The sequence below is a fragment of the Hippocampus zosterae genome, chromosome 9, assembly GCF_025434085.1.
Source record: "Hippocampus zosterae strain Florida chromosome 9, ASM2543408v3, whole genome shotgun sequence".
NCBI lineage: Eukaryota > Metazoa > Chordata > Actinopteri > Syngnathiformes > Syngnathidae > Hippocampus > Hippocampus zosterae.
Genome location: NC_067459.1, coordinates 21,124,535 through 21,152,501, shown reverse-complemented (window position 1 = coordinate 21,152,501; position 27,967 = coordinate 21,124,535). Strand labels below are relative to the sequence as shown.

Sequence of the window (27,967 nt, the reverse complement as noted above, 5' to 3'; positions counted from 1 at the left end):
AGTGACGCTCAGGCGGAAACAACACTACGCAGTTTGCCGTAGTCATCGTTGATTAGCCCATATTCAACAATTTCGCTCAGCCTTTCTTGATCGTCCTCGCGTCTATACTTTCGACAAAACATGCCGCTCGAGAATCTGGAGGAAGAGGGCCTGCCCAAGAACCCTGACCTGAGGATAGCACAGCTCAAATTTTTGCTCACAATGGACGGTCACCGACAAGATGCTAAAGTGAAGACGGAGCTCATGGACGCTGTCAAAGCTAACAGTGAGTTAGCATATGACTGCTTTATCTTAACGGTTAGAGTCGCCCCACAAAATGACTAATCGTAAAAGAATTCATATGAGGGAGCTCGTTCATGAAACCTATGTGCTATCAAGTTGCCGGCTTATTCACGGAAACGAACCTCCATCATCCTCAGCATGGGTCGTCATAAATATAGCAAATACTTTGTCAATTTAATCAGATTGACGGGTCATATTTTGTGCTTGACCAACAAAGCGGTATCAGATTTTGATGAACTATACTAATAAAAACACATAGGTTTGAATATTTGGGCAAACGTGCATTAAAAAGTTTAGTGACAGACACATGTTCACTTATGCAAAGTTCATCCACTTTTGGTGCATAGTGCTTTTACCGCTCTTCTAATTTATGTCTGTGCTCTAGACATGGCCCCCTACTATGAAACCTTATGTAAGGAGCTCAAGTGGCAACTAGACGGTGACCTGCTGAGCAAGATGAAGAAGGCAAACGAAGAGGAGTTAAAGCGCCACGACGACCTGCTGGAGGATGCAGAGAAGAACCTCGGGGAGAGTGAGATCAGGGATGCTATGATGGCCAAAGCTGAATATCTGATCAGGATCGGCGATAAGGTAACTTGTTCATATACGTCGTCAGAGTATCCGGTCACTGCTCACGACTTTGGCTACAACAGACAGAGGTCTAACACAAGAACTGTTTACATACTAATAATTACATTTCAAAGAACTTGTAATGTTTTTGTTTTATGGGTTGAGAAAGCAGTGCTTACCTTGTGAAGAGAAGAGAATGACTAGCAGGCCGTATGAGTTTGAACATCTTATCCCCGTTCTGTGATTCTAATTGAAAATGTTGCTTTAGTTCCACTGATCCACTTCAAGAAATATGCTATTGCCATGCGTGTCCACAGGAGGGGGCCTTAACAGCATTCAGAAAGACCTATGACAAAACAGTGGCTCTGGGTCACAGACTAGACATCGTCTTCTACCTGTTGAGGATCGGCCTCTTCTACATGGACAGTGACCTCATCACGCGCAACTCCGAGAAGGCCAAAAGGTAATGCCGGTCAGAAGCGCCAAGCCGTATCTTTGTACGGTACGAGGCACGGACCGCCCTTACGCGTCACCCTGTCTTTCCCGCAGCCTCATTGAAGAGGGCGGAGACTGGGATAGGAGGAATCGACTGAAGGTCTACCAGGGTCTGTACTGCGTTGCCATCAGGGATTTCAAGCAAGCCGCCGAGCTCTTCCTCGACACCGTTTCCACCTTCACGTCGTACGAGCTCATGGACTACAAGACTTTTGTCACCTATACAGTCTACGTGTGCATGATTGCCCTCAAGCGTCCCGACCTTCGTGAAAGGGTATTTAAAAAAAAGCCCACGCGTGCGCTCGCAAACAAGCTGCCGAGAGTTTTTTTTTAGCGGTCCGCATTTCTAAATAAATAATCCATGGCAGCGTTTTCTATTAATGAAGGCATCAAAGCCTCAGTAATGTCCATTACGGCGCTGGCTGCATGACAACAACGCGTTTTGTTTTTCAGGTCATAAAAGGAGCAGAGATCCTGGAAGTGCTGCACAGTCTGCCGGCTGTTCGCCAGTATTTGTTTTCCCTCTACGAGTGCCGCTACTCGGTCTTCTTTCAATCTCTCGGTGAGGACGATTCACCTTGCCCGTCGCATGATCAGAGAGTTTCACGGCGGTCCATCATGAGACCGAGCCCTTCCGCCAATAGTGAAAATCTGTGTCATTGAAGCTCACCTCTGTTGTCTTTCTTTACCCTTCCCATAGCAACCGTGGAGCAGGAGATGAAGAAGGACTGGCTCTTCGCCCCACACTACCGCTACTACGTGAGGGAGATGCGGATCCAGGCCTACAGCCAGTTGCTGGAGTCGTACCGCTCACTCACACTGGGCTACATGGCCGAGGCCTTTGGCGTCAGCACGGAGTTCATCGACCAGTGAGTGATCTGTGTTCAGCAGGTTTCCCCCAACTAGGTCTCATCTCGGTCAAGTATTGTATTTATGTCCGGTACTGGCCTGAGAACATGTATGTAAGCGAACACGGCTCCATTAACCCGCTCGTCTTGTACCTCAAGGGAGCTGTCCCGATTCATCGCCGCTGGCCGTCTCCACTGCAAAATTGATAAAGTGAATGAGATTGTGGAAACCAACAGGTAAGGTCACCGTTCATCAGACTGCAGTATTGCTGGCCCGTAACTAAAAGAAGAAGGAAATCATTGCCATTTGTTATTCTTCCACCAGACCCGATAGTAAAAACTGGCAGTACCAGGAGACCATCAAGAAGGGTGACCTGCTGCTAAACAGAGTCCAGAAATTGTCACGAGTTATCAACATGTAAAACACGGTGGCCGCGTTTTGTCAGGTCGGCGAGGTGGATCGCTCAGCGTTGCTTTTCTTACAACCCGTGCTTTGTTTGACAAATTCGTTTGTGTACATAATAAAATGTTTGAGCTGTTGACGTGGGTGTTTTGGAATTTACAGGGAAGAGGCAAGAGACATTGATTTGTATAAATAGTATAAATTATTTTATTTACAGAACTTGTTACAAAACAAATATACTATACAATCTTTTTTTTTCTTTAAATATTACTTCTAACCTATGTTTTGTTCATGAATTACATAGCAGCCAATACACAAAGTCTAGCTGAAAATGATTTGATGTGCACCCCCCCCCCCATCCCCCGAAAAAACTACAAGCTTTTTGTCGTATGAAGGGTGGTCTCAACCCCCAGACATTAGCTGTACTCTTGCGTTCACATTCCAAGTCTACGGTTCTAGTAAAAAAAAAAAATCCTCATGTTTCCACCTTGTTGAAACTTCAGTTGAGATGTCAGTGGAGTTTAACGGTAAACAAATGACCAGATTGAATGTTGTGGTGCTCGACACCCAGTCAGCCAGAGGCTGCAGCCACACACACGCGCGAGCGCACGATGATGACAGGAAATGTTAGCATTTTGTCAGTCTCACTGAACACACACACACACATTACTACGGTTTGATATTGGGCAGCTGGCAAGCTCAATTTTTTTTTTAAACCACACTTGGGGTTCATAGGCAGATTTAAACACTTTGAACATTCAAGTAAGGTAACTAAAATAACCCGACAACACTGTCCTCCAACAGTTAGGGTGAAACAAATTCAGGCACTTTCTTAATTGGATATTTCTTTGAAAAAAGCTGTGATTCAAATTACTTGTTTGGCAATGACTATCCAAAAAAAAAATAGATTCGTCCCTTCAGCCTTCTAAAACAACAACCAAGAAACATGTTTAAGGTCAAGTGTATGACTGGCGGGTCCATTGAGACAAAGCCCGCGGCGCACGAGACGGTCACAGGCTGATTGGGCCACACGGGTACATTAGTCGTGTTTGATTCAGAGGCAACAAAATTTGTGTTGTAAAAGCACGTGTGATTTGAGACCTTGAAAAGTGAATAAAGGTATTCGCTGTCCAACAGACGCATGCTACAGTGGGAAAACACTTCACCTTTGTCCCTTCGGGGACCCTCAGTCCGTGATTCATGAGAGGCTTCTATACATACTGTAAATATTTATATATATATCTCCACGTATTGCATTATATAGACTTGGCAGTGAAACACTTTAAATAATCAAATTCCGGCTTCTCTTCTGCGCCTCCTAAATAAATAACGACTCTTCAAAATGGTACCCAAAAATTCCTGCACGTACAAAAAAAAGAAAAAAAAAGCCTGTGCAAAAATACACATTTGATTTATGTACAATTTGTTAACAAAATATTTGTTTCCCCCAAATAGGGGTAGTTCTTTAACTACATAGGAGTGGTGGGGGCAGGGCAAACTAAAGGTGTTTAATAAAACTCCACTTTCCACTCTTGACTGACATCAGTGGAGGTTTCCAGATATCAACTGGTGCTGCCAAACGTTTTGAAATATGTCCTTGTGTGAAGCCATCTGCATGAATCTCACGCCGCAAAGCCATCTTGAAACTGCTCAAAAAGAAGCAAACGTCCCACCGAGACTGGGAAGTACCGCCTGATTTAAGACTCCATTTTTGGCTCGAGGGGGGGGGGGGAATTCAAGGTACAACTGACGCTTCACACCCAACATCGGCCGAGACATGTGCCACAACTCAACATCCTGGGACGAGGGACAAAACAGCCACAGAAGACCGTTGACGTGCATAAAAGTCTGCTCCAGTTAAGACGTACCATACCTGATTCCCTATGCAAGACAGAAGGGAGGAGGGGAGCAAAAAAAAAACAACAACCCCCCCAAAACAACCCACATCAGTCCACAGGCAGTTGTGGATCTCCCACAGTAATTGTGATACTTTGAGAAAAGATTTTGCACCGATTCTTGACATCCACACGCGCCTTCAACCGCTTTGGGCGAGCCTCGTTCTCAACACAAGCGTTGCCTGTGCAGCGAGAAGTTGAGTTTTGTTCACAGTTGGGAAGCGGCCCTACTATGGCGAGCATTCTGCACATGGACAAGATTCTGAAATTCGCTTCAAATGCGTCCCATCGGACAAAAGACGGGGCGAGCCGGGTGACCCCGTTTCCCCCAATTTGAAAGCGCAACCGTCCTCGGGCACATCGACGAAGACTCTTTGTGGTACAGTGTAAAAGCTCGTAAGAAAAAGTGGAATAAGGTCACACTTGCATAATTCTGCGGGGCACTAAAATAAAAACACGGACACAAGGGTCATCCCGACCGGCCCCTTTTCAAAATGAGCCGGGCAAGTCCGACTTGAAGAAGCACGAAAAACGATTAAGGTGATCGCGTGAAGGTGGAGCGGGCGCGTTTGCCGCCTCTCCAGCTCTCTTTGCAAGGTTTCTGAGATCAGGCGCCGGGTGGCTAAAAATCAAATCGCAAATTCCAGTAGTCGAGCAGAATCTGATATGAGGAAAAGCCTCTTCAACACGCGCTCATCGTTTTTTCACACACATGGAAAGCCGTTTGAGGATTTATCCACTGACTTGTATGCGCTTTGTCCTCAATAGTGACACCGGTCGACAGAAAATTTTTAATCGGAGGCGGCTCGCTGTGCGTTAGCATTCCGAAAGCTGGCGCACTACGTATTTGACATGTCGCGTTGTCATTTCCAGCTCCGACATTTTCAGATTCCAAATCGGCTCAAAGAATCATCGCCAAAGGTTTTCTTTTATCGAATTACAAAATGCCGGAAAAGTGCGTGGACCGCCGTGATCCGGTTCTCTCGTCCACTACCTTTTTGTCAAGATGCAAAAACTGCGCTGACATCCGCGCACTAGTTCTACGAAGGTGCGAGAGGTTGACGAGTAGAAGTTCTTCACGTCACCAATCATAGCGGTTCGGCCACACGGATGAACAACACGTCGTTCCGCGACTCCTAGCGAGGACATCTGAGATCTGTACGCGACAAGTACCGCCGGTGAAGTTAAATGTTGACTACGAACATTTTATAAGGTCACCAACGGTACTGATAACATGCACGACTGCGCTGGAGCCATTGAATGAGTGTTCCAAACTGTCATACATTAGTGGAAAGGACGAGCGTGGCAAAATGATTAGGTTTCGTACTGCCGGATTTTCCGCAAAGTGTCCTTGGGTGTCTTGAAAGGCGCTTATAAATAAAATGTATTATTATTATTATTATTACTAAAAAGGCGCACCTAAAAGCCTTCCATTTCCTGAAAAGCTCACAGCGCAGTTGAACACGGAAATAGAGCAGCGGCAAGAGAGAGTTAATCGTTGACGGGTCAATGTTATAACTTGCTGTTGGTTGTTGAACGTGTCGCTGCTTTATTAAATACGTTTTACTGACATCTGATCGTTCTGTTGGCATTTCCTCGAGCATGGCTCCATCTAGTGGATGCATTGTAGACTGCGTCTTATAATGCGGTGCGTCCGATATATGAAAATAATTACGAAACAGGCCATACATTGAAAGCGCGCCTCATAATCCGGTGCACCTTTTAGTGTGGAAAATTCGGTCCTAGGGACATGACAAAATTCAAATCGTTAACGACTCACGCTTCTCGAGTGGTAGTCGTAGTAGTGCGCAGATGTCAACGAGTGCAGTTTTGCCTCACGACTAGAATATTTTGCTCGACTCGCATGCAGAAATGTCACGCAGAGACGGCAGACGTTCTTGCTCCTGTGCTGAATTGTCTCACCGGTGAGGACAAAAAGCGTATGAGGACATGGGGACAGTTCAACGCATTCGTAGGACATTGAATAAATGCTCAAAAGGCTCAAACACGCACGCACAAGGAAGAGATCGGCTAGTCGTCTCCCCACTTGCTCAGCGTCATGACAGCTCGCGGCCGCAGAGCTCAGAGCAGCCCTTAACCGGAACCAAAGTGCACCCTGGAGACTCATGGCTGTCGTCTCTCCTTCCTCCCGCGCCGAGAGCGTCTCTGGAAGACCTTTCGGAATACCCGGGACAAGGCCACGCGAGCGGAGGTCCGCAAGTGGACGTGTCGCCACCGAGCACCCCTTGTCCCTATCGCCCCCCCCCCCCCCCCCTCCAACAGACATGGCTTTGGGAGAAAGAGTACGGACCTTTTTCACTTGACCGGGCAGTCCAGATCATCTCCAACCTGAGGATTGCGGGAAACTGAGAGTATTGTGGGTTTTCGTTTGAGAAGGCCTCTTACAGTCCAGAGCGGGGTGCTCCGGACGATTCCCCGTCATCGGGCCGCATCCACACACTCGGCGGGCTGACACCACTGTCAGGGACGGGCCTTTGGCTGTATGGGGGGGGGGAGACAAGGTGTCAGCGCATCTTTTGACCCGGCTGAAATATCATTCGACTCCTTCTGAGCGTGACGTATACTCACAAAAAATGAGGGCTAATCGGCTTTTGGGTAAAGATTATTGGATGAACCAAAGCTACACTCGAAACTTTCCAGATGAATTTCAATGAAACGTTTTGACTGCACAGGTCCAATTTGGCGGCGTTTCACGACTTTCTGCACAACTTGATGCTCCCAAAGGCAAAATTCACCCGTTTGATTTCCGAAATGCTTTCGGCTTGCGTTCCCTGAACCTTTTGGTCATACAACGAGTAGCCCGACTCACACATGCTGATAATTTTCCTCAAGTAGAACATAACACAACTGACTATGAAATCAGTCCCCTTCATTTTAATTTCATCCTCAGGCATTGTCTTCTTTTCTTTGATTCCTGTTAAACAAAAATAAACAAGGCTGCCCTGAAAATGACAAATGAGGCCGTTTCTTAAAATGTATAACTCTGACCACAAAAAAAAAAATCTTGAATAAGTATCCTTTACATCAGGGGTGTCCAAACTTTTTGCCAAGGGGGCCAGATTTTATGTGGTAAAATGTCGGGGGGCCGACCTTGGCTGACATTCTTTACATTGAACAACAATATTGTTCAACAAATTTTAGTAAGCCAGTCTGTTTCACATTTCCATTTTTATTTTAATTTCAACAATCTTAAGAATTTCTTTTGGTTCATTTGAAACAGGAATTTGAAATATGACATATCAGTCAATATAAACACGGAGTGATGTCTTGTTAACTCGTGAGTGATGCCCCCTAGTGTCTAAATGCTATTACCCATTTAGTGAATGCTATTACTCATTTAGCCACTAGAGGGAAGCAGTACTCTATGAAACATCACTCCCCAGTCTACGAGACCTCAGTCAATGCAACACGTGTTCCATTGTGCCCAACCTGCGGGCCAGACGGCACTGATTTTATGACAGGGGCCGAGGGCCGGATGAAATTCGACCGCGGGCCGGATTTGGCCCGCGGGCCGGACTTTGGACATGCCTGCTTTACATAGTCATTGACTTTAAATGTCAGGAAAAAAATCACAATAGACAAATCAACGATCTCAGCTTTTTTATCAGTCATCTGAGCTTGAACAAGACACTTGAGCTGCGCCAAAGGTTATTGTCTCCCTGGGGAAACAAGCGGGAGCCCACCGCACGTTTAGCATTTTGCTAATAGGCTTACGAAATGACTGAAAATATTTCCACATAGCCCCCCTGCTCTGCGCCCGCATATCTCCACCCGGCTTGGGAAACAGCTCCAAGCCGAGTGGCCTCGCGATGCTGAGTTGCTGTTCATCAATTGTTACGACGTGAGACGTTGTCTCACGTTGTCAAAATGTGACTAGCGTGACCCAGACGACCGTTTAAATACCAATTCTAACCGAGCCAGGAAACACCGATTTAAGAAATTAGTGAAGCAAAAAATTGGAAAAAGCGTCCCTATTTTAAGTGTACGTATGAAATATAGCTTTACGTTACCAAAACACCTTTGCACATTCTTAGTTTCTGCGCCCGACTGGTCGACAACCCACCTGATGTAAATGAGAGTTGTTCGGTAGCCCCGGCGTCCCTGGAACGTTCCGCCCGTGCTTGCCGTGGATATTGTTGATGGCAGGCGACTTGGGCACCTTGGGTCGACCGGGTCCAGGACCCCCACCCGGCCCGAGTCCGCCTCCCCCGACGCCACTATTTATGCCGCCGGAGGCAGGGGAGCTTTTCCGCTTCTTGCCTTCCAGGCGGCCGTCTGAGGAGTGGTGGCCGAAGGCGGCGTGGTGGTCGGCGGAGGGCTGGTGGTGGACGAAAGGCCCCAGGGAGAGGGTGGAGTCGCTGCTGTTCATCACCACGCTCATCCGCTTGATGGACTCGGCGGGGCTGCCGGAAGGGGGGCCTCGCGCCGGCGGGCCCGAGGAGCCGCCTACCGACCCCGCGGAAAGCTCGGCCTTGAGGCTGAGAGAGTTGGTGCGCACGCTGGGGCCGCAGTTGAGGCCCACGCTGTGGACGCCGCTGTGGGAGGAAGATAGCGAAGAGGACGAGGAACCGAGTGAGCCGCCGTGGTGGTGGTGGTGGTGGTGGTGGTAGGTGCTCCCTGAGCTGCCGACGTTTGCGCAGTTCTTCTTGAAAGAGGGCGAGGGAGAATAGGTAGCATTCGCGGGTTCTGAGGAGCTATGGGACGACGAGAGGATAGAGCTGTTCTTCCTCTTCTTTCCCGAGCTGAAGCTGGTGCTGCTACTGTTACTGGCCACGCCGACTGAGGTGGGGGTGACGGGTGCGGAGGAGCCAGCGGAGATCTCCTTGGGCCTGACGGACAATGACTTGGTCGCTCCGCCGCCGCCGCCGCTGCCGGAGGGACGGGACTTCGGCGCCCGGCCCGAGGCGAGTGAAGGAGCTAAAGGGGAGGTGGACGAAGACAAGTGGGCTGAAGGCATCTGCGGCGACGAAGACACTTGTCGGGCCTGCGTGGTGCCGTAGGCCGGGTGCTCGGGCCCTCCTTGCGGAGAGCTGCGGGCGTTTAAGGTGGTCCCATAGGAGAGCGCGGGCTTGCCTTCAAAGGATTGGCTATAGGGCGTCTGGGGCATGCTGGCGGGGGGGCACAGGAAGCCTGACGACGGGGTGCTACTGGGGGAGTTTGTGCTTGTCCTATGGGGAGGTGCAAAGGAAGCGCTGTTCTCCAAGGCCAAGGGGATTTTCCTAAAACAGAGGAACCACAAAGTTTGCTCCGCAAATCAAGTTATGGCTGTTATTGCGGCTGTGGAGTGCTGTGAGCAAAAATTGGGAGTTTCAGATAGACGGCCGCTAAATCGGGTCGCTTCAAATGGTGGTTGGGGGGGCTGGGGGGGGGGCGGTCCGGACCGAGTCAATATGCAGACCAGCAGTGGATTGTGAACTATCAAGCAATTCTTTTCTCCCACAGAGCGCCCATCACAGACTGCGTACACGCAGTAATTACAGAAGTTGTGATCATGTGACCACAATGAGCCAATCCATTCATTCATTTACCGAAAGGCATTTTGTGGGATTTGCAGGTGACGACAATTCAGATTTCTCAAAACCATCGCGTCTCCGATGTTGCAAGACCGACGCTTTGAACCGACGCCGTCTCTTTTGTCGTGACATGTTTACTTGATGTGTCATTTTAACATGATTTGAATGAGCGGCACAGCTGAGGAGACACGATTGCGCATCTTGATTTGAACTCTTAGGCATCAAGTCTGTTGGTTGTACTACAGACTTTAAAAGCCGTTCGTTCGGGTCTGTAACCAATGAAGCTCAAGTTTGTTTTAGCACAATTTACGACAGGCGGCAGATTATCAGCCACATCACGTCAGGCTACTTACTTCCACATCTGAGAGTTGACGTGCTTGTCCATCATTGCGGCGAGGACGTATCGCATTCTGTCCCATCGCCTGTCGAAGGAGTAACAGCCTCTCCCAAACAGTCGACTTCCAAAATTACAGTACTGAAAACAAGAGTTGTCATTAATTTCTCGGTACAAACAGTGGCCAAGATTTGCTCAGTTGAAAATGATGCATTGAATAAAATGGAAAGTGTTACAGGGGGAAAAAAAAAAAACACTTACAGCTACCGGTCGAGGGTGAAAACCTGAATAGTGACAGTGCATTTTCTCAGCGTTCTCCTCACGCTCCTCATTCTCGCCCTCATCGCTGGAGGCTCGAGAAAACCCTTCGGGAGTACTTTGGGGATGGTGCGGTGACTCGTGGACTATTGCAGGGTCCGCTGGGGTACCGGGCCCGTGTATGTTGTTTAATCTGTTGGACAGAGAGCACCCGAACGTCGTCTTGCTTGGGGTTGACAGTCATCTGTTTAGCGACACCGAATCAAAATGAACAAAATCCATACAACATCATAGCATCACTGACCGTGGAAGAACAGGGCTGAGAAATTTGGGTTTGTTGGATGGCAGAATCTTGGTGGCCTCTGGGGCGGGGCCGTTGCCATGAGCCACCGTATGGACATCGTAAGAAGTGGGAAGATGGAGGGAGGGGTGCGGGTCCCTGAGAGGGGGAGGCTGTTGGGAATGGGTTTGGTGGAGCTCTCTCTCCCGCTCCTTTGTTCTGTTCTTGTGCTCTGCCAGCAATAAGTCAAAGTGCTTCCTCCGCCCTGGCACTGCCCGCCGCTGGTTCACGGAATGTGTCTGATGTGGCAAAACAAAGGGCAGATATCTCGTTTGAGAAAATAACCAGCTTTAGGTGTGAGGATTAATGCGGTTAGGCTAGCCGGCGCGTGAATATTGTGTTCTCGGAATACGGAGTAAGTCGCTCGGTCGGCACGTTTTCGGCAACAAACGTCGTGTGACCGGAGCCAGGTGTGACATTCACAATGTGAGCCTGACACCTTGACGTCAATTTCAGTCCACAACAGGGGCGGCGGCGCTGGGGAAAATATCGGGCATCTGCTAAATTGTAATTTTTCCATTTGGCACTGGACGTCATTTTTCAATACAGCTATAACGCGGTTCACTTTCCGCGGCTTTGCTGTTTCACAGATTTTTTTTTAGTGCAGTTATTTAATGCTTTTTTTTAATACAGTGAATTGTGTCCCGCATCCTGATTGGCTGTTGGACGACAACCTGTCCAACCTCGTACTGACTATTCAAACAACAAAGCGTGACGGAAAAGTGGTTAGGACTGCGCGACTGTCCGTGTTTTATGTTATGTGTTGTGTTTATTATTTTACTTTATGTTAACTGTTTTGTAAAGCGCTTTGTTACAGCTGCCGCTGTTGTGAAAGCGCTATATAAATCAGCATGTATTGTATTGTATTGTATTGTATTAAAAATATTATTTTACAGTATTTCTAAAAACTATGATAGTTTTTTTTTTTTGGTAATAGTTGGGTCTGAAAACAGGTTTTGGTCTTTGGTTTCATTGTATACATATTTCATTATTGTATAATAACTGTATAATAACTAAAAAATAAAGTTCACGACTTCACAGATTTCGCCTATCACGGGTTCTTTTTGTACCACCAAAATCTAGAATATAAACTGCGGTTTAAAGACTTTTGTGAATGACTGCAGATACGAGTTATTTGTCAAAACTATCGGACGACTGCATCGCTGTTTAAAAATGTTTTGTTTTTGTCCAAGTGATCACGTGAATATTAACAAACGGATGTGAAATGACACACCAACCAAACGGCACATTCAAGTGAAAGCAGTCACCTTGCATGTTAGGGATCTTGTGCAGGTTTTCCGAGCCGTCACATCCACGACGCCGCAGTGAATGTCTGGATTGAACTCACGCTCTGAAGGGGGAAGAGGAGGAGCGGTGAAAACAATAAATGATGTACATAGTGGAGGAGAAAAAAAAATGATGGTGACATTTTCAGGTTAAAAAAAATTAAAATAAATCATACACGAGGCCAGCCTATCTACAAAGGCTGTATCCCTTCTCCCAGCTGACCTGTGACTTTCTTGTTCAGGTGGCGCCTGCTACTGGCACCGCTGCTGTTGCTGCTGTCCTGCTTCTTGTCCGAGAGAATTGACAGGTGGCCTTTGCCGTTGGGGATCTGACCCGGGGCCAGTAAGGGAGGCTTTGGTATGGAGGGACAGTTAAGGCCTGGTTTAAGGGCTGAGGATGAGGAGGTGGTGATGGTGGTAGTGGTGGAGCTCACAGTGGTGCTAGAGGAGGATGTAGAGAAGGAGGAGGATGAGGTGGTGGCGGGAGCAGAGGGGACCTGCACCAGCTTAGCTGACGAGTCCGGATTCAGGTGCATCTTCTCCACCTTGACAGCCGGGGTGAGGCTGCAAGAGAAGGTGACAGAAATGAAGAGGGCCGCAAGGAGGAAGCTGAGCGTTAGAAACATCGAGCCGGTGAGAAACGCATGAGACGAGACAAATGTGCACGTGTGGGAGGAGCTGGAAGGACAAAAAAAAATAACACATTTCATGATTCGTTATTCATAAACATGAGGGTGGCGTTCCATGGGACGTGCCCGCGACAACACAGTTACGACGAGCTGTAAAGAAGGCCGAGACGAGAGGAATAATCAGAGCAGAACATCGTGTCAGGTAGACAGGAAGTAGGAATTGCATTGGACTGCTCCCGCACACAAGTAACACGATTAAAACGAAACGAATGATTTCATGTCACGTAATGTATTTCATCTCGATTGAGAGAGGAGTCAATTCAACGTAAGCTTTTTTTTGGTTTTTTAAAAATGATGTTTGCATCTTAAAGTCACTTAATGCACTTATTTCTTATCAGCAATGTCACACATTGAACAGCATGTCAAGTACAGCTATGACCAAGATAATATTGCCGCAACCTTCGCACCGCACCCCAACCAGGTGTTTCTCAAACTTACATCTTGTCCGGCTGCAGCATCCTAAACGGGGCAAAGGGAGGTCTTCGCTGGATGCCCGACACCTTGTCTTTGGCTGGTTTGAGTAGTTTGGGATTGGCGGAGGAAGAGGAGGAGGACGATGACGACGTTGCGGAGGAAGAGAAGTTAGATCCAGCGGTAGCGGTTCGGCTAACAATCCCTCCGCTCGTCACTCCGGCGAGAGACCCTGAGGCAAGTCCAGGTCCGAGACCACTGCTGGCACCGGTCCTGTTCCTTCCCGACAAAGTGAAGGGCGAGGTGGATGCTGACTTGATGGCAGAATTATGTCTTCTCTCTGGATAAACAGCACAAAGCAGTCTGGTAAACGATCCATTTTAATCGGAACCTTTTGAGTACTTCGGAAATGCAGTTCTGGTTGATTGAAGACTAAATTAAAAAGGGTCAACGTAAGAATGAACGGTTGCTTGTTTGTAGCTGTCCCGGGACTGGCGTACAACAACCCTCTCCCAAAGTCAGCCGGAATGGCGGGAATTACCCGTGACCCTCGTGAGCGCAAGCCAACTAAAAAAAAAAAAAAAGGAGTGGATGGCTATAAACACGAAACTGTACCCAAAAAAAATCATAAAAAGGGGGCACTTGGAAGAGAATACAGAGAGCAGAGCTGCGAAATACAGGAAAGACATGAATGAAACATCCTTTCAGAACTCTGCGTGATTTCAGTTGGAATAAATCAAGAAATAACGAGCACTAACGGGTGCGCGGTGTCGCAGATTTGTCCCGACGCGTGACGATGCTCTACAGCTTTGATTGAACGCTCATCTTTCCACAGCCAAGGAGAAAGGCAGGCCGTTATCGGACGGATATAAAAAAGAAAAAAAGGGGGAAAAAAAAAAGCCCGCACTGACAATACGAAGCCGCGTTTGTGATCCATGCAAACTCAGCCTTAAAATAGAAACAAGCGATAGGTCAAGAGCTTCATTTTCATGCCGGAGCTTCTCAGAACAACATGATGAAAGGCACTGCCAAAGAGAACGAAAATACTGAGGGTATTACCAACTCGTCAATGGCAGAACTCAGAAAGAGCGAGACAGAGAGAACGAAAACAAAAATCTGAACCTACTGTTGAAAATGATTTTAAAAAGGTTTATTGTCGTCTGATATACGATACTAAAATAATTGTCTGCCACGCTGAGATGTGCATCTGCGAAAATGTCACCCAGGCTTTGGGCCTTTTTTTTATTATTGTCTTCACATTTTGAGATTGAAAATGTCTTCATTTTTATTTTTACACTTACAGAGGAGTTAAAAAGATTCAAATGTAACTTAGAAATGGGCTGTGCAGTCGCCTCTTTTTATGGCAAAAGTATAAATGTGGAACAGATTGTTTACATGCTACATTATTTTCCGTAGCAAGATTAGATTGTTCTAATCCAAACAAACCTGTTGACCAGCATCACAGCACAGAATGGCAAAAAAAAAAAAATTCTAATGTAGTCACAAGAAAATGAAATGAAAAATGCAGAGCCAATTAATGACTAAATCGGTGCATGTGCGGGAGGTCTATGCAAATTGACGAATTATTATATAATATATATAATATAAGCATGTTGCGATTTATTAAATGGCCCGAGCTGATTTTGCGTCTCTATTGTACACGTCCAAAAGGCAGGTTACAAAAACCAGGCCCCGAGTATATGTACGCCGTGCTCAATCGATAGAAGAGCTGGGAATCGGAATGAAGGCACATGCACACGCATTCAAATGCAACGGTCAAGGCTGGCTGCTGGTGATTGAAACTGTAATATGACCTTTAACCTCGGTTTTTGGAGAAATAACATTTGTAGTGTCTTACGCCACGACTCCTAATCACGTAGCGAGCGATTAAAATCCGACACGGGGCTTTGTTGCAAACACATTTTCTCTGCTCTCTATCAATCCGGATTCTTTGACTCCAAACTTCCAACATTTGGAGAACAGTTTGGAACCCCCCCCCCCCCCTCCACACCCCTCCATTTGAGTCGGCTCATTGAACAAATAAAAACCCTCAAAGCCATGATGTGTGGTAGAAACAGACAGCAATCTCGCCCCTTAAGACACAACAAACAAGCCCTTTTTTTTTGTATGGCTCATTGGAAGAAAAAACTACCCGCAGACCCGTGCCACAAAGCGGCAACACGAAACTTGTACGCAGCCGTCATGGACATATTGTTGTTTTGCCAAGAAGTAAAGGAAAATAAATAAATAACATCACAATATCAAGAACAAGTGTCACATTCAGTGCAAAGCGATCCACCTACTTTGCAAGGGCCGAATAACGGCTTTCTTCCGCTCCTACTCTCCATCACCCGCCCTGCCCCCAACCCGTTCTCTCTGTCGCCTTGTTCGAGCCCAGTCACAGCGCACCAACTTCCCAGGGAACGCCCCCCCCCCCACAACCCACACACAATCGCAAATACTGATAGAAAAACATAACCCCCCTACTGCCCCCACTCCTAGAAACAGGAGTAGCGGTTGTCCTTTTTTCCCCAACGTCAAAATGTTGTTGGCTCGGTGCTAACTGGGGAATCCTTAAGTTTTGGGAACAGCAAAAAGAAATGCACTATTTCTGTCATACAATTGCCGGTCTGTCAAACACGTATGGAAGTCGGTAGCAAAGTAAAGAACTAAATAAGGGGGCATTCGCTTGCAATCGGGGTTCAAGAGCATGCAAAGTGTTCTTTGCAATGCCATGGAAACCCGAGCTTGCGCAACCCAAGTGACTTCTTGCTCGGCCGCCATCAAGAAGCTTAAACACCCGAAAATATTGAGGCGCTCTTCACCACGCGGCGCCAGCCAAGGTTTTACCAAGATTCGAGCAAAACCACCACCGTTCGCCGGCTTGTTTGTCCTCTCACTAAATGCGCTTTTACTTACTGCTTTACCACTTCAAAGTAATTCATAAAATGTGCTACATTGTCTCCGTAGTATACTGCACGTTTTTTTTTTTTTTTTAAATGTGCTCAACCCATCACAAGTATCTCATCTTCTAAATCAGGGGTGCCCATTAAGTAGATCCTGATCTACCGGTAGATCTAAGACAGGTCCCAAGTAGATCCGAGGAGTGTCAAGAAGAAAAAAAACAAACAATCATTTGTGTGTCTTTGTACATGTTCTTAATATATTTTTTGTGTTAATATACACTGCACACTAATCAGTCTCATTTTCACACAAAAAAAAAAAAATTTAAAAATAAAATAAAGCAGGTAAATCTTAAATTTGTGTGTGTGTGTGCGTGCGCGCGCCGGTAAGGGTAGATCCCGTAAGGTTAGTTGATCAAAAAGTAGATCTTCGATCCAAAAAGTTTGGGCACCCCTGTTCTAGATCATCTGTAATCATCATTGGTAACTCTCAAACAGACAAAGCGCTTGAAACATACACCAGTTATAGAATAATAAACTTGGAGAAAAAAAAAATGGAGCGGTGTAGAAACGAGAACCGTTATCAAATATTAACAAGGGATCTGGATACACATGCAGGCACGTACGCACGCACACGCGACAGAGCGTTAAGTAAATAAATCAAAGTTGGTGGTGCCTGCTCTCAGGTTTCTGCGTTAAGGAGGCAAAGTGGTTGGGGACATGGTGTGAGGAAAAGGGGGCCGGGGGGGACACCACAAACCGTACCGCTGTGAGAAACGTCCCCACCAGCGATGCTCTGGCAGCAGCGGCACGCAAAAGCAGACTATTTCATTCTTGCCTAATTCATTGTCGCCGTCTCGCATTCCTTTTGAATAAAACATCACTGCCGGATGCGAAAAAAAAAAAACGCCCAAAGTGTCTACCTGAAGATTGTGTCGGAAAATAAAAGGGGGATAAAAAAGTGTTGCCGTTGACAGAATATTTGTCGGTCAAGCTTACCGTAATGTGCTTGGAAGGCTTGGGGCTTGATTACTTGACTACAGTGGCTGCACATCACCAGGTAGAAGTCGTCTTGCGCAGGATACTGGCCAAATATCGGCATATCTACGCACAGGGGAAATGTCAATGTCAGGGGATAAGTCGTGGAGAAGCAAGCGCTTATCATCCGCGCTCGCAGATTAAAAATGAGAAGACCCCCTCCAAAGGAAAATAGAAGGGGAAGGATTGATTAGCAGGGCATAACGTTGCATTCGTAGCCTGCGTAATGACACGCGAATACGTGTATCGCTAAATACAGCAAGTATGTTCACAGGCATACAAGACGGAAAAAACAAAAATTAGATTCAAAGCAAACTGACGAGTAAACCCTGCAAATAAAAATACGGATGGCTATCTCACACGTGGCTTCATTCATGCTGATAAGAAGAGGCCAAAGTAGTGATCCAAAGGTCACCTGCTGGCAAATCAAATTTCCATTGAGTCAACCAATTTTTTTTATGACTGAGCGCTTTGTACTGGAATTCAGTTTCCAATTGTGTCTCTCGGGGGGGGGGGGGGGGGGATGCCAGCTTGTTTTGTCATTACAATTCCTTTTATTATGTCTCCAATTCAAACGGATCTTTGCTTTGCATTTTTTTTTGGGGGGGGGGGCAAACCCTGGCAACTTTATGAAGCGCTGGAGAAGTGTTCATCAGTGGTGGCATTTTTTTTTTCCAAGGGCGTGTAGGGGGTTTGAGCTCCCAAAAACAAAAGATTACCGTAGTCGACAACTTTATTGACTTGCGTGTTTTTCAAAACACGATTCCACCCCGGACTGGATGCGACGTTTGAAGACAATGTAGTGTTTTTCGAAGACAAGCAAAAGTAGTGAATCGGTGATTATCAAATCGCTGGTTCAAAAAAAAAACCTACTAATTTGTGGAGGTTAATGAAGAGATTGCTTGTAGGGGGTGGTGGGGGGTGGTGCTATGGTGATTTAAGCAAAGGGAGAGAATGCAAGAGCGGAGCCCCTCTCCAATCTGTATCGCTGGAAGGCTGTCAAGGGCCCTCGAAACCTCATCGACGGGCGTCTGGAAGGGATGAGGACCATTACTCGATGGCCATGTAACAAGGCCTCTGTGGTGGGCTGCCTCTCAGGGTGCTGAGTGGCATTCATTTGTGGCTCAATTGACACACCTGAGCCTACTTTGAGCGTGTGAATTGTGTGAATACACTTACTGGTAGCCCAATGTCCCCTTCACCGAGAGACTTTTGTAGTGGCTCCAGAAAAAAAAAAAAAAAGCCAATGACTTTCCAACTCTGACAAGAGGCGTCTAAATGACATATACAGAGGGTGAATAGAAAATCATGCTGCTGGCGTGTGCGACCGAGAGACTAGCTTCTACGAATAGGCAATAAATGCCACGCGAAGGGGGCCCGTTTACTGGTTTGTTGGTAAGTCACAAGCCTGCGAGTCCATCTGCCCCCAGCAGCTTATTCACTAATTTAACTGCTCAAAGCAACTTGTCAAATAAACGGTCGGGCCAATTGCGATTTGTTATCGCAACTGAAACAATTTCGAGGCAGCATTTTGTTGACAATATTGGGTGGATAATTATTCACTCTCTATTATGACATCCCAATGAAACAATGCATGCATTCATTGAATATTTTTTTCTTCTTCAGGAAATCTACGGGAAGGTTAAATAAAAGTGTTTAGCCAAAACAGCGAGAGATGCTCACTTAAGAGTGCTCCACAAATGTTTTCTAGATCTGCTTGCACGTCTCATCGACAACGTACATACTGACTGTTCTATTTAAATGAATAAACAAATAGCTAGCTAGCTAGCTTGAAAAGGCTTACGGTCAAATGAACTCTGTACACGTCTCCTTAAATCACACCGAGTGAAACAAGGATGCAGAGAGAAAGGCAGTCCTCAAGGAAACGGAGGTGAGAGCAGAGCCACAAAAAAAAAAAAAAAAACAACGAACATGCTAGATGGGGACTGAAACAGAGCAGAAGCGGTCCTCGGCAAGACAAGGAGAGCGCGAGCACAGGATCTGCGCTCAAGGAAGAGTAAAGCGAGATTGTGAGCAGCAAAAAAAATCGGGAGAGAATGAGAGTCCAGTTCATTTGAGGATCCTCATCCACGGCGGTGATGAATGATCGAGGTGGCTGCCTCCGAGCGGCAAACACTGGATGAATCTCCACCTCTAAGTGACACAGCTCTGGGACACCAACACTCAATATGTAATATACAAAGACATTATTTGCTGTGCATTTGGGAGTGGGGGAAAAAAATAAACCACCGTCTGCGTATGAATCAGATGTCCTATAGCATGGCAGTGGTTACACCACAGCAGGAATCTGGCATGAGTCATGGCAGAGTGGGAGAGCCACTTGTAAAACCTTCACACACACACACACACACACACACACACACATATAATTCAATCGAGACACACAGCGAGAATCGATCAACCCAAAGACAGTCTCTAAAGGATCCCGCCATAAGACACACACGTGTTTTCATAGCTGCGTGGCGAGAGATCCACCAATCGTGGATTTTGACTGGCCTCTCTCACGAGCTCTATAGGACAGGCAGAGGCAATAAAAATCCTTCCTAGATTTACTCAAAGCGCCCTCTTCTCAGTTGCGTGCGGAATGTAACGTAGAGTACAGTATTAAACGCAGTAACGCGGCATCCGTAGGCACTTGTCGGTGTGCTACTACTTGAATCGTGCAACGGTCTTCTGCTCTGGCTACATTGTTGACCTGTGAAAGGACAACCCCAGATGAGTGCCATGACAAAGAGCCCGGCAATTAACCATTTAGCTCACAAGCGAGACGAAAGAAAACGGTACTTGACACGGGCTGATGACATCATCAGCATTCGCCAAAATGAGATGAGCTGAGCGACCGTTTAACTGTACCATTATGGCACTCGCTCATCGAAGACAGAGCAAGAAAAGGTGTGCAACTTTTTATCCTTGTAAGCGCTTGCTTCCGATTTATGACACGTATGCACATCGCAGCGATCCTTCATGAGCTGCGGGCCTGACAGTGGAGCAGGACGGGCGGAACACTATAAGGTTCTCATCTTGGAAAAACCAGAATGATTCAACTTAATTTCGATCAGCAAAGAGTCTCAATAACAATGCTGTAGCAGAACAAAACAAGTTCAAGTCATAAATGTGCTGGGCCAAGAGTGTCCTTGAACAGAGGCAAAAAGTCGTCATGACAAAATAATACATAAGATAAGTTTGAGAATCTGAAAGGCACAAACATAAAACTACAACTGTTAAGGCCCGATCGTGGCAATTGAACTGAACTGCAAGGCAATAGTCGGGATGGCAACTGAAATTGTTCCGACTCAATAAAACTCGGCACTCACAGTTCTCATTGAAACATGACTTTTCACTGTTAAATTAACAATGATCGAGGGACACGGTGAGCTATCACCCTAATCAGTATAGCCGACTGGTTTCATTCGGTGCAAAATGTCAATTAGGTGTCTGGTAAGCAGGGCCAATCCCACAGACGGCAGATGCAATGTACAGATGTATGTAAATATATATATATTTTAATGGTGCAAAAAAGTCGACAAGAAACAAAAAAAAAAAAAAAAAAAAAAAACAAACAAAAGCACAGCCCCCCCCCCATGTTTCACACATGAAGTGTGTGAAACTGTTACGTGTTTATGACGAATTCAGGGGGAATCTAAACATTAAAGGATAATGTGGACTTAATCAGTATTTAGATGTCCTTATTATCGTCCAAAGAGCTTGCGGATCAAAAGTTATGAGCATTTTATTACATTACATGTGGTCATAAAGTCTGTTGTGGCTTCCTCCCCGCCCCCCCTGCCCGCTTAGGGGTAAACACAGTGAAACAGGGCCCTGACGCCAAGACGACGCTAACACGCAATTGTTAACTACAGCATGTTAGCTCGTTTGCTAGCATGAGTATTTGAATGTTAGGAACAAACCCAGACTTCAGCTTCTGCGCTAAATTTGTGCTCACTACTTGGCATATTGTTTTTCAACTTTTCAGACTATAATAATAATAATAACAATTTATTTATAAGTGCCTTTTAAGACACAAGAGGACACTTTACAATAAGAAAAACCATAAAACAATAATACAAAAATAACTTTTGCTTTGCAACCATTTCATATCCAGAAATCATCAAGCTGCCTTGAGACGTGTACAAAGTTAAGATTAACATAATGTTCATATTTTCTTGTCCGCACTATATTTCTCTGTTAATTGTTTTTGAGGCAGATAGATTAAAGCAAGTGTGGAAAATACCATTTAAAAATCACACAAATGTCCTTCTTAATATACAACGATCCCTCCGTCCATTTTACAATCCGCTTATCCTCACAAGGGTCGCAGGGGGCACTAGAGCCTATCCCAGCAGTCTTCGGGCAGGAAGCGGGTGACACCCTGAACTGATTGTCACCCGATTGCAGGGCACACAGAGACGAATAACCATCCGCACTCACACTCACAAGGAAGGACAATTTAGAGTGTTCAATCAGGCTGCCATGCATTTTTTTTCAATGTGGGAGGAAACCGGAGTACCCGGAGAAAACCCACGCATGCAAACTCCACGCAGGGAGGCCGGGAGCTAGAATTGAACCCGACGCGCTAACCACTGGACCGCCAATAGACAACAATGATGTATTGATTTTTTAGGTGTTGAGTGTTGCTTTCAGACTATTTATCTGGTAGATTTATCTATCTGGTTACCTTTGCTTTAACTGTCATTGTGTTTTACCTCAACCAGACGTTGACTGCTTGGCTACTTAGTTCTTTGGACACTAAATGTGAGCAAGTTATTATTTGCTCATTAAAGGTGACTTCCTTATGAACGATTTGCTGCCACCCACATTTCTGAAATGATAGTGGCAATCCGTCTCGTAAGAATGCTCTGATGTAGTCATACAATGTCAAAGAAAATATGTTATCATCGGTCTAAACATCAAATAAAATTTGCATCTCGAGCTGATCCTTCTGTACATTTTTATCCCTGAATATTCAGGATAAAATATAAATGTAGAAGATATTGTGTGTTCATAGATTGTGATGGTAACTTATCAAAAGATGACTACCCCAAAACAAAAGCAAATTTGTATATTTCCGCTGGGTAAACGATATCGCAGGTCTAATCAATCACTTTTTTCCATGTTTTAATGTCATGTGAAAGATGAGGTGACCTGGAGTCAGAGAAATAATGCTGCAGTCTTTCACGAAAGTTTACATGTACAAGACAACTCTAGGGTGTTGTTATTAATACATTTTAGGGCAAATACTCAATGACAGCTAGTCAAACTTATTTTCGGGACGGATGTCAACTACCACATAAATAACAGACATGTTTCATAAATAAAAGTCTTGTCCGGTCATTTGATCTGCTGTAGAGGGACTTTTGAACGAAGGGTTTTAATAGGCTTGTGAGTCTATGTCCAAACCCCTAGAACCAAAATACTGTACTGTACACATTTAGCCCTGGACAGGAAAAAACAACAACACATAGACTCACCTTCTCTGCACAAACGCATGGCTTCGCGATTTTTCCCCAAGTCTTTGAAACTTTCCTCCAATTCAGCACCTGAGAAAACGGGGCGAGCCGCCACAGAGGCAAATAAATAGTTGCACGTTGCTCCCCACTATGGTTTCTTCATCTTCCGCCGACAACTGCATGCGAACGGCCACAAATAAGCACACCAGCGCCGGCGACGCTGGGGCGCTCCACCTCGCTTCGGCGCACACATTCGGGACGCGAGCGGACTCACCGTCGTTTCCGTGGAGTTTGGCGGCGTCGACCCAGTTGCTCCAAGGCTGTCCCACCATTATTTCTGGACTCGGTAAGGATCTCCGCTCCGCAACAGTCGCCATTGCTGTGGAGCCTTCTCCCCGCTGGATCGGCTGCTGCTGCTGCTGCTTCAGCTGCTGCCTGGCTGCTCGGCGCTGCTCCCCCCTGACGTCATCCTCGGCCCTTTCCGACATTCTTTCCGCTACAATGTAACGACACGAGAGTCAACTCGGCGCAGGAGAGGACTTTCCTCGTGGCTCGCGACCGCGTCGTCTCGCATCGCGCGTTTCCCCCAAATAAACAAATCCTAAAACACGCGCGTGGCCCCTGGGGAGGCGATCAGAAAAATACAATTAAGTCTCGACGATAGCCGACAGCCTTAACTCTGTTCCTTGTCCCCTGTTGAAGCATTCGTATTGTTGTTGTTGTAATTATTGTCGTTTCTTGAATTAAAACTAGAATTTGACAATTGCATTTGAATTTTGAGGAGTCACGCTGACATCGCGGCAAATGTTAACATTTCCCAGGCGATGGGGTGACCATTTGCCAATCTTTTTGAACCCGAGACCTGCGTGGGAAGATACGCGTGGAAAAACTATCACGTTGATAAACGCATTAAAAAATGCTCAAAATACTTTGAATTATGTTTTTTAATATAAATCGATTTATATTCATCAATGTGAAAATACTAATCACGTCAACAAGGTTAGAAACACATGCCAATATGCAAAACTTCTATAAATATCTTCAACGACAATCACTTCAACGACATTCCTTGGAAATGACAATGTCTCATCACAGAGGAGTTATTTTTAGACAAGACCCGGGGGCTATTCATGTGCTTATGGGCACCATCTTGGTGACCCCCGGGCGTCATCTAAAGTGAATGTGATGATCCTGCACCAGTTCCATGATAGCAAAGCCACATCATTGCTTTTCTGTGCACAAGCTCACCTTTGAGCAAAATAAATAAATACAATTTTAAAAATGTGAAGACCACTGCAAAATGATTAGTTCATGCCAACAAATCTTCACGAGCATAATATTTGAGATGGGAGCACGTGTTATTTATTTTATTATTTGTAACAAAAAATGGACATTAAGGATAGAATAATGGCCTTTAAACAATAAAAATGCAATGCAAAATGCATGTGGTGTAGTATTCATTTACAAAGGCGAAATGCCCACTCCGGTCAAAGTGTACTAATCAAACATGTTTATCGTTTATAATGTAAATGGTGGTAGTTATCCACTGGAGTGAGTGTAGCAGACAAAAAAAAACCTTACAGATCAGCTGATTTAAGCTCTAATAGGGTGCCGACTCATGCAGAGTGATGTTTGAATATCCGCTCGCACATGCACGTTTAAGAAAATAAACCATGAGAAGGAGGTGGAAGACATTTGCTGTGCTTCGGATAAATAAAATTTTGTGGACATGTTGATATTCAACCAGACTGAAAGTGCTTTCACTTTCACTATGAAACGTTTAAAGCAGTGGTTCTTAACTTGGGTGTGATTGAACCCCAGGGGTTCGGTGAATCGATCTCTTGGGTTCGACAGAGCCCCTGCCACGAAGGTTAAGACACGCCTGACTCAACATGTCAATTAGTTCTGGCCCGGCCGCTTCGCCATCACTGGCTGCAGATGATCACATTATATTGCTTGTCCAGTCAGTGCTGTGGGAAATTTAGTTCGCTCAGTAGTCAACATGTGACTGTCGTGATAGTACGTTGTGTGATTGTTTTTTTGGGAATGTTTTAATACATGTTAACTATGTCGAGCAAAAAAAAAAAGAAAACGGTCGGACCAATACGTAGTACCGGTACATGGATTCACATCCATCACAGAACGTGATGGGAATCAGCATCTCTATCTGCATGATTTGTCACAACAAGTTGAGCAACTCTCGTCTCGCACCGGCAAAACTGAAGGTACACTTCTTGAATCCGTTTTTTATTTTTCAGTAATGAAGGGTTTGGTGTTTGTGCATATAAAGTGGTTTGGTTCAGTACCTCTAACAAGATTAAGCCAGATCTTTTCACCCTCCCTGACAAGAATAGGCAGAGTAATGTTCAAAACATTTGCACCGTCCTGATTTCAAAGGCCAGTCAGTTGCTTTACGTTTACTGACACTGAGAAGATTAGAGTGATGCATTACGAACAAAGACGTCGTTTCACATGTTTAGAATATATTTAGTCGACAGATGCGGAGAGGTTAAACTTTCCAACAGTGACTTGAACTGAGGCGATGTCAGTTAGAGTTCACTTTTCTCTGTCGGAGAAGTCTATTTGAGGGAGCGATTCATTTTTCCCTGGGGCATGATGCAACCGGGGGCTAACTACAACACAGCATCTCTTTGCAGGATCATTCTGGAAAAAAAAAATTATGTCTTACAACTTGTTACTCCCTGATGTGCTGAGAGAAAATCTGTATGGGGGCCGTTCGCCAAGACCGCTCGTGACGACTGCACCTTACAAGTTCAAGTTGACTTACAGGCAATGATTCCTCTTCTGAAGAAACGCTTCCTTTTCTTTCAAAAAAACAAAACAAAAAAAAAAACATCCTTCTCGGATAGTACAACCAAAAATTATACTTTAGAAATAGCTGTGGAATTAATACAGGTTCATGACCTCTTTTCACTCATTTCTCGACAGTTAGAAAGCTGTATACATGCTCACAGAAATAGGGGGAAAAAAGGAATCAAATTAGCATGTGAGAAGGTGATGAAAAGGCTTCCTTTCTGTATTTTCTTCCTTGACACGGCCGTGACAAGAGCTCTGAAATAAATAACCACTGAATACGTCTTTTGCTTGTTGCTTTACAATGTATTGCAGGCTACGAGCAATGAGGTACTGTCACACTGTATATAAATTTGCAGAAATTAAAGTATTCAAAAATGTGTGATCGTTCTCCCTAATTTGACATGATAAAATAGTGGTAATGCACTTGTGGTGGGGATTCTAGGAAGGGATTTTTTTTTGGTGAGCTGTTGCAACTGAAACCAATATGTCGGGAACAAATACTTGAGAACGGCATAAGCCACAGGATCAAGCTCCACGCATTCTTGTGGTGTGTTTAGGAATAATAAAAGCCTGGGTTCTCACAGTAAGCACAGTAGTAGGCTAATAGATCGATGATATAAAGACTGCAAGCATAAGTAGTTACAGTGATCTTCGTGCGATGACGGGGGGGGGGTAGAAATGGAAAGGTTGCCAACAACAACTTGCAAAATTTTGAATGAAACTGCCAGTTATTGCGTGCAGTACAGTTAATGTGCTTCAAAATGCAAACACAGATCAATAGTATACCCCCGAACAATACTGATCATCATCACGGTGATTAAGTGTTACTATCATTTGTCTAATTAAAGATAATCAATCGTCTTATTTAACCAACACCGTCGTGTGGCACTATGGTGTGACTTGTTTTTTTTTTTTTGGCCGTGTATGCTGCACATTTAAACTGAGCTGTCAGGCACATAATCATAATGAAGTCAAATGTGTGTGTTTGAATGACAAGTGTTACACAGTATACTGTGTAAATTACACTAACTTGGTGTAAACTAGATGACAATAATGATTGACTATGACAATGTACGAGTCTATCGGGTACAAAATTGCAACAGATTATTATGAAGCAGCAAGTCCTAGCAATTTTAATTCACGTGAATGGCACATAGGTCATAAAAATTTGAGATATTACCTTGGCAAATAAGCAAAAAAGTAACTTATTTGTAACCCAGTCAGCTGATCCACATCAGTTTGGGGTCTCACTGGCTGCCGCACACACTGAAGAAGAAATCTAGAAACACACATGCACATTGAGGGGAGTTTAGTTAGGAAGGTAGAATTATTCATTGAACAGTCTATTAAAAAAAATAATAGCTACTTATTTAGCAGAAGGCAGTAGTGATCATCCTCTATAAAATCATTCTAACATTTTAGTTGTCCAGATGTTGTATAATTTGGTTACAAAAAATACATGGTGTTCAGCAGTATTTTTAAAAGATCATTTTAGAGCTGTCATTTCACTAGCAGATACTAGTATACTTTTACTCACTTTTATCATAGATAGATAGATAGATAGATAGATAGATAGATAGATAGATAGATAGATAGATAGATAGATAGATAGATACTGGCAACATATATTGAGAGTAAATATGAATAAAAACGTACAATACTGTATTCTCTCGTCGCTCCTTTACAATGTAAACAGGACAAGCCTAACGTGGACTGCATTGCGACTCGAAAACGCAGCGCGAGTACAATGCAAAGCATAAAGAAATCAAAAGTAAAAAACTAAAGTGAATGTAAAAAAAAACTAAAGAAGAGAAAAATAAGCATCTTTCTGTGATTGTCAAGTAACTTTAGCCGTCAGTCCCAAACGAGAACAAGTTTTGAGGAGCCTTGCTCCCACCTCCAAATCAACAGCGATCATTGATCATTTTGAAAGAGAGTGAAGTGAGACTGACGTGCGAAAAGGTACGTTCATTACTGCAAGTGGAAAACGTAATGTGGATATCTGACAGAAGCCGCGGAGCGAAAGCTGGTTGCACCCAGTCCGGCTCAATGTTGTATTCAATTCAATTCAAATGCTATGAGGGAGCATTCGGTGGCTACGTCGCCTTGCTAGCTAAAGCCTACAGCCAGCCATGACTAGCATTAGCGAGGAAGCTGCCAGCAGCCTGACAGTACAGCACAAGTCAGAAGCAGTCGTTACAGACTCGCGGCAAGTTTGCCCTTACCAATCCTACAGATGCCGGTAAGTGTAAACAAACGCCAGGCCGATTGAAATCAACTGGATGCAATGGGCGAAGGGGACAGGACACGGCGAGAAAGAGCGAGTGCAGTGCTCAGCCTCTGTGGAGGTCTTCACCAGGTGCTTCCATGTCTGTTTACCAGACTGCATTCTGGGA

The 27,967-nt window shown here is 45.2% G+C and overlaps 2 protein-coding genes across 6 annotated transcripts; one reads left to right on the top strand and one right to left on the bottom strand.

The window, feature by feature from the left end:
- On the top strand, positions 1-2,737 carry psmd6 (proteasome 26S subunit, non-ATPase 6). The gene is made up of 8 exons (XM_052077186.1): positions 1-265; positions 668-873; positions 1,170-1,315; positions 1,402-1,621; positions 1,801-1,909; positions 2,048-2,216; positions 2,355-2,432; positions 2,521-2,737. Exons 1-8 carry the CDS (start codon positions 121-123, stop codon positions 2,615-2,617), a joined length of 1,170 nt encoding a protein of 389 aa, XP_051933146.1. The 5' UTR covers positions 1-120; the 3' UTR covers positions 2,618-2,737.
- Positions 871-27,967, bottom strand: LOC127608204 (ataxin-7). Of its 5 annotated transcripts, none has more exons than XR_007964205.1 (14): positions 27,797-27,967; positions 26,752-26,850; positions 23,029-23,250; positions 22,776-22,844; positions 17,248-17,352; positions 13,373-13,685; positions 12,469-12,923; positions 12,228-12,310; positions 10,924-11,198; positions 10,623-10,812; positions 10,381-10,502; positions 8,578-9,733; positions 6,805-6,992; positions 871-1,090 (listed from the first exon to the last, which is right to left on the bottom strand). XR_007964205.1 is itself a non-coding variant. In XM_052077175.1 (14 exons), exons 3-14 carry the CDS (start codon positions 23,240-23,242, stop codon positions 6,975-6,977), a joined length of 2,919 nt encoding a protein of 972 aa, XP_051933135.1. In that variant the 5' UTR covers positions 23,243-23,250; positions 26,752-26,850; positions 27,797-27,967; the 3' UTR covers positions 3,451-6,974. The 5 variants fall into 5 exon arrangements, 3 of the variants coding, with proteins under 3 accessions (XP_051933135.1, XP_051933133.1, XP_051933136.1); XR_007964204.1 differs by lacking the exon at positions 871-1,090 and adding an exon at positions 2,340-2,475; XM_052077175.1 differs by lacking the exon at positions 871-1,090 and having other exon boundaries at positions 3,451-6,992; positions 12,469-12,598; positions 12,680-12,923.

Coding starts and splice junctions, on each gene's coding strand:
- psmd6 (XM_052077186.1), top strand. CDS start 121: ATGCCGCTCGAGAATCTGGAGGAAGAGGGCCTGCCCAAGAACCCTGAC. Junction 1,910..2,047: donor GGTCTTCTTTCAATCTCTCG/GTGAGGACGATT, acceptor CCCTTCCCATAG/CAACCGTGGAGCAGGAGATG. Junction 2,217..2,354: donor AGCACGGAGTTCATCGACCA/GTGAGTGATCTG, acceptor TTGTACCTCAAG/GGAGCTGTCCCGATTCATCG.
- LOC127608204 (XM_052077173.1), bottom strand. CDS start 23,242: ATGTCGGAAAGGGCCGAGGATGACGTCAGGGGGGAGCAGCGCCGAGCA. Junction 22,845..23,028: donor CAAACTCCACGGAAACGACG/GTGAGTCCGCTC, acceptor CCGTTTTCTCAG/GTGCTGAATTGGAGGAAAGT. Junction 10,503..10,622: donor TTCACCCTCGACCGGTAGCT/GTAAGTGTTTTT, acceptor TCTTGTTTTCAG/TACTGTAATTTTGGAAGTCG.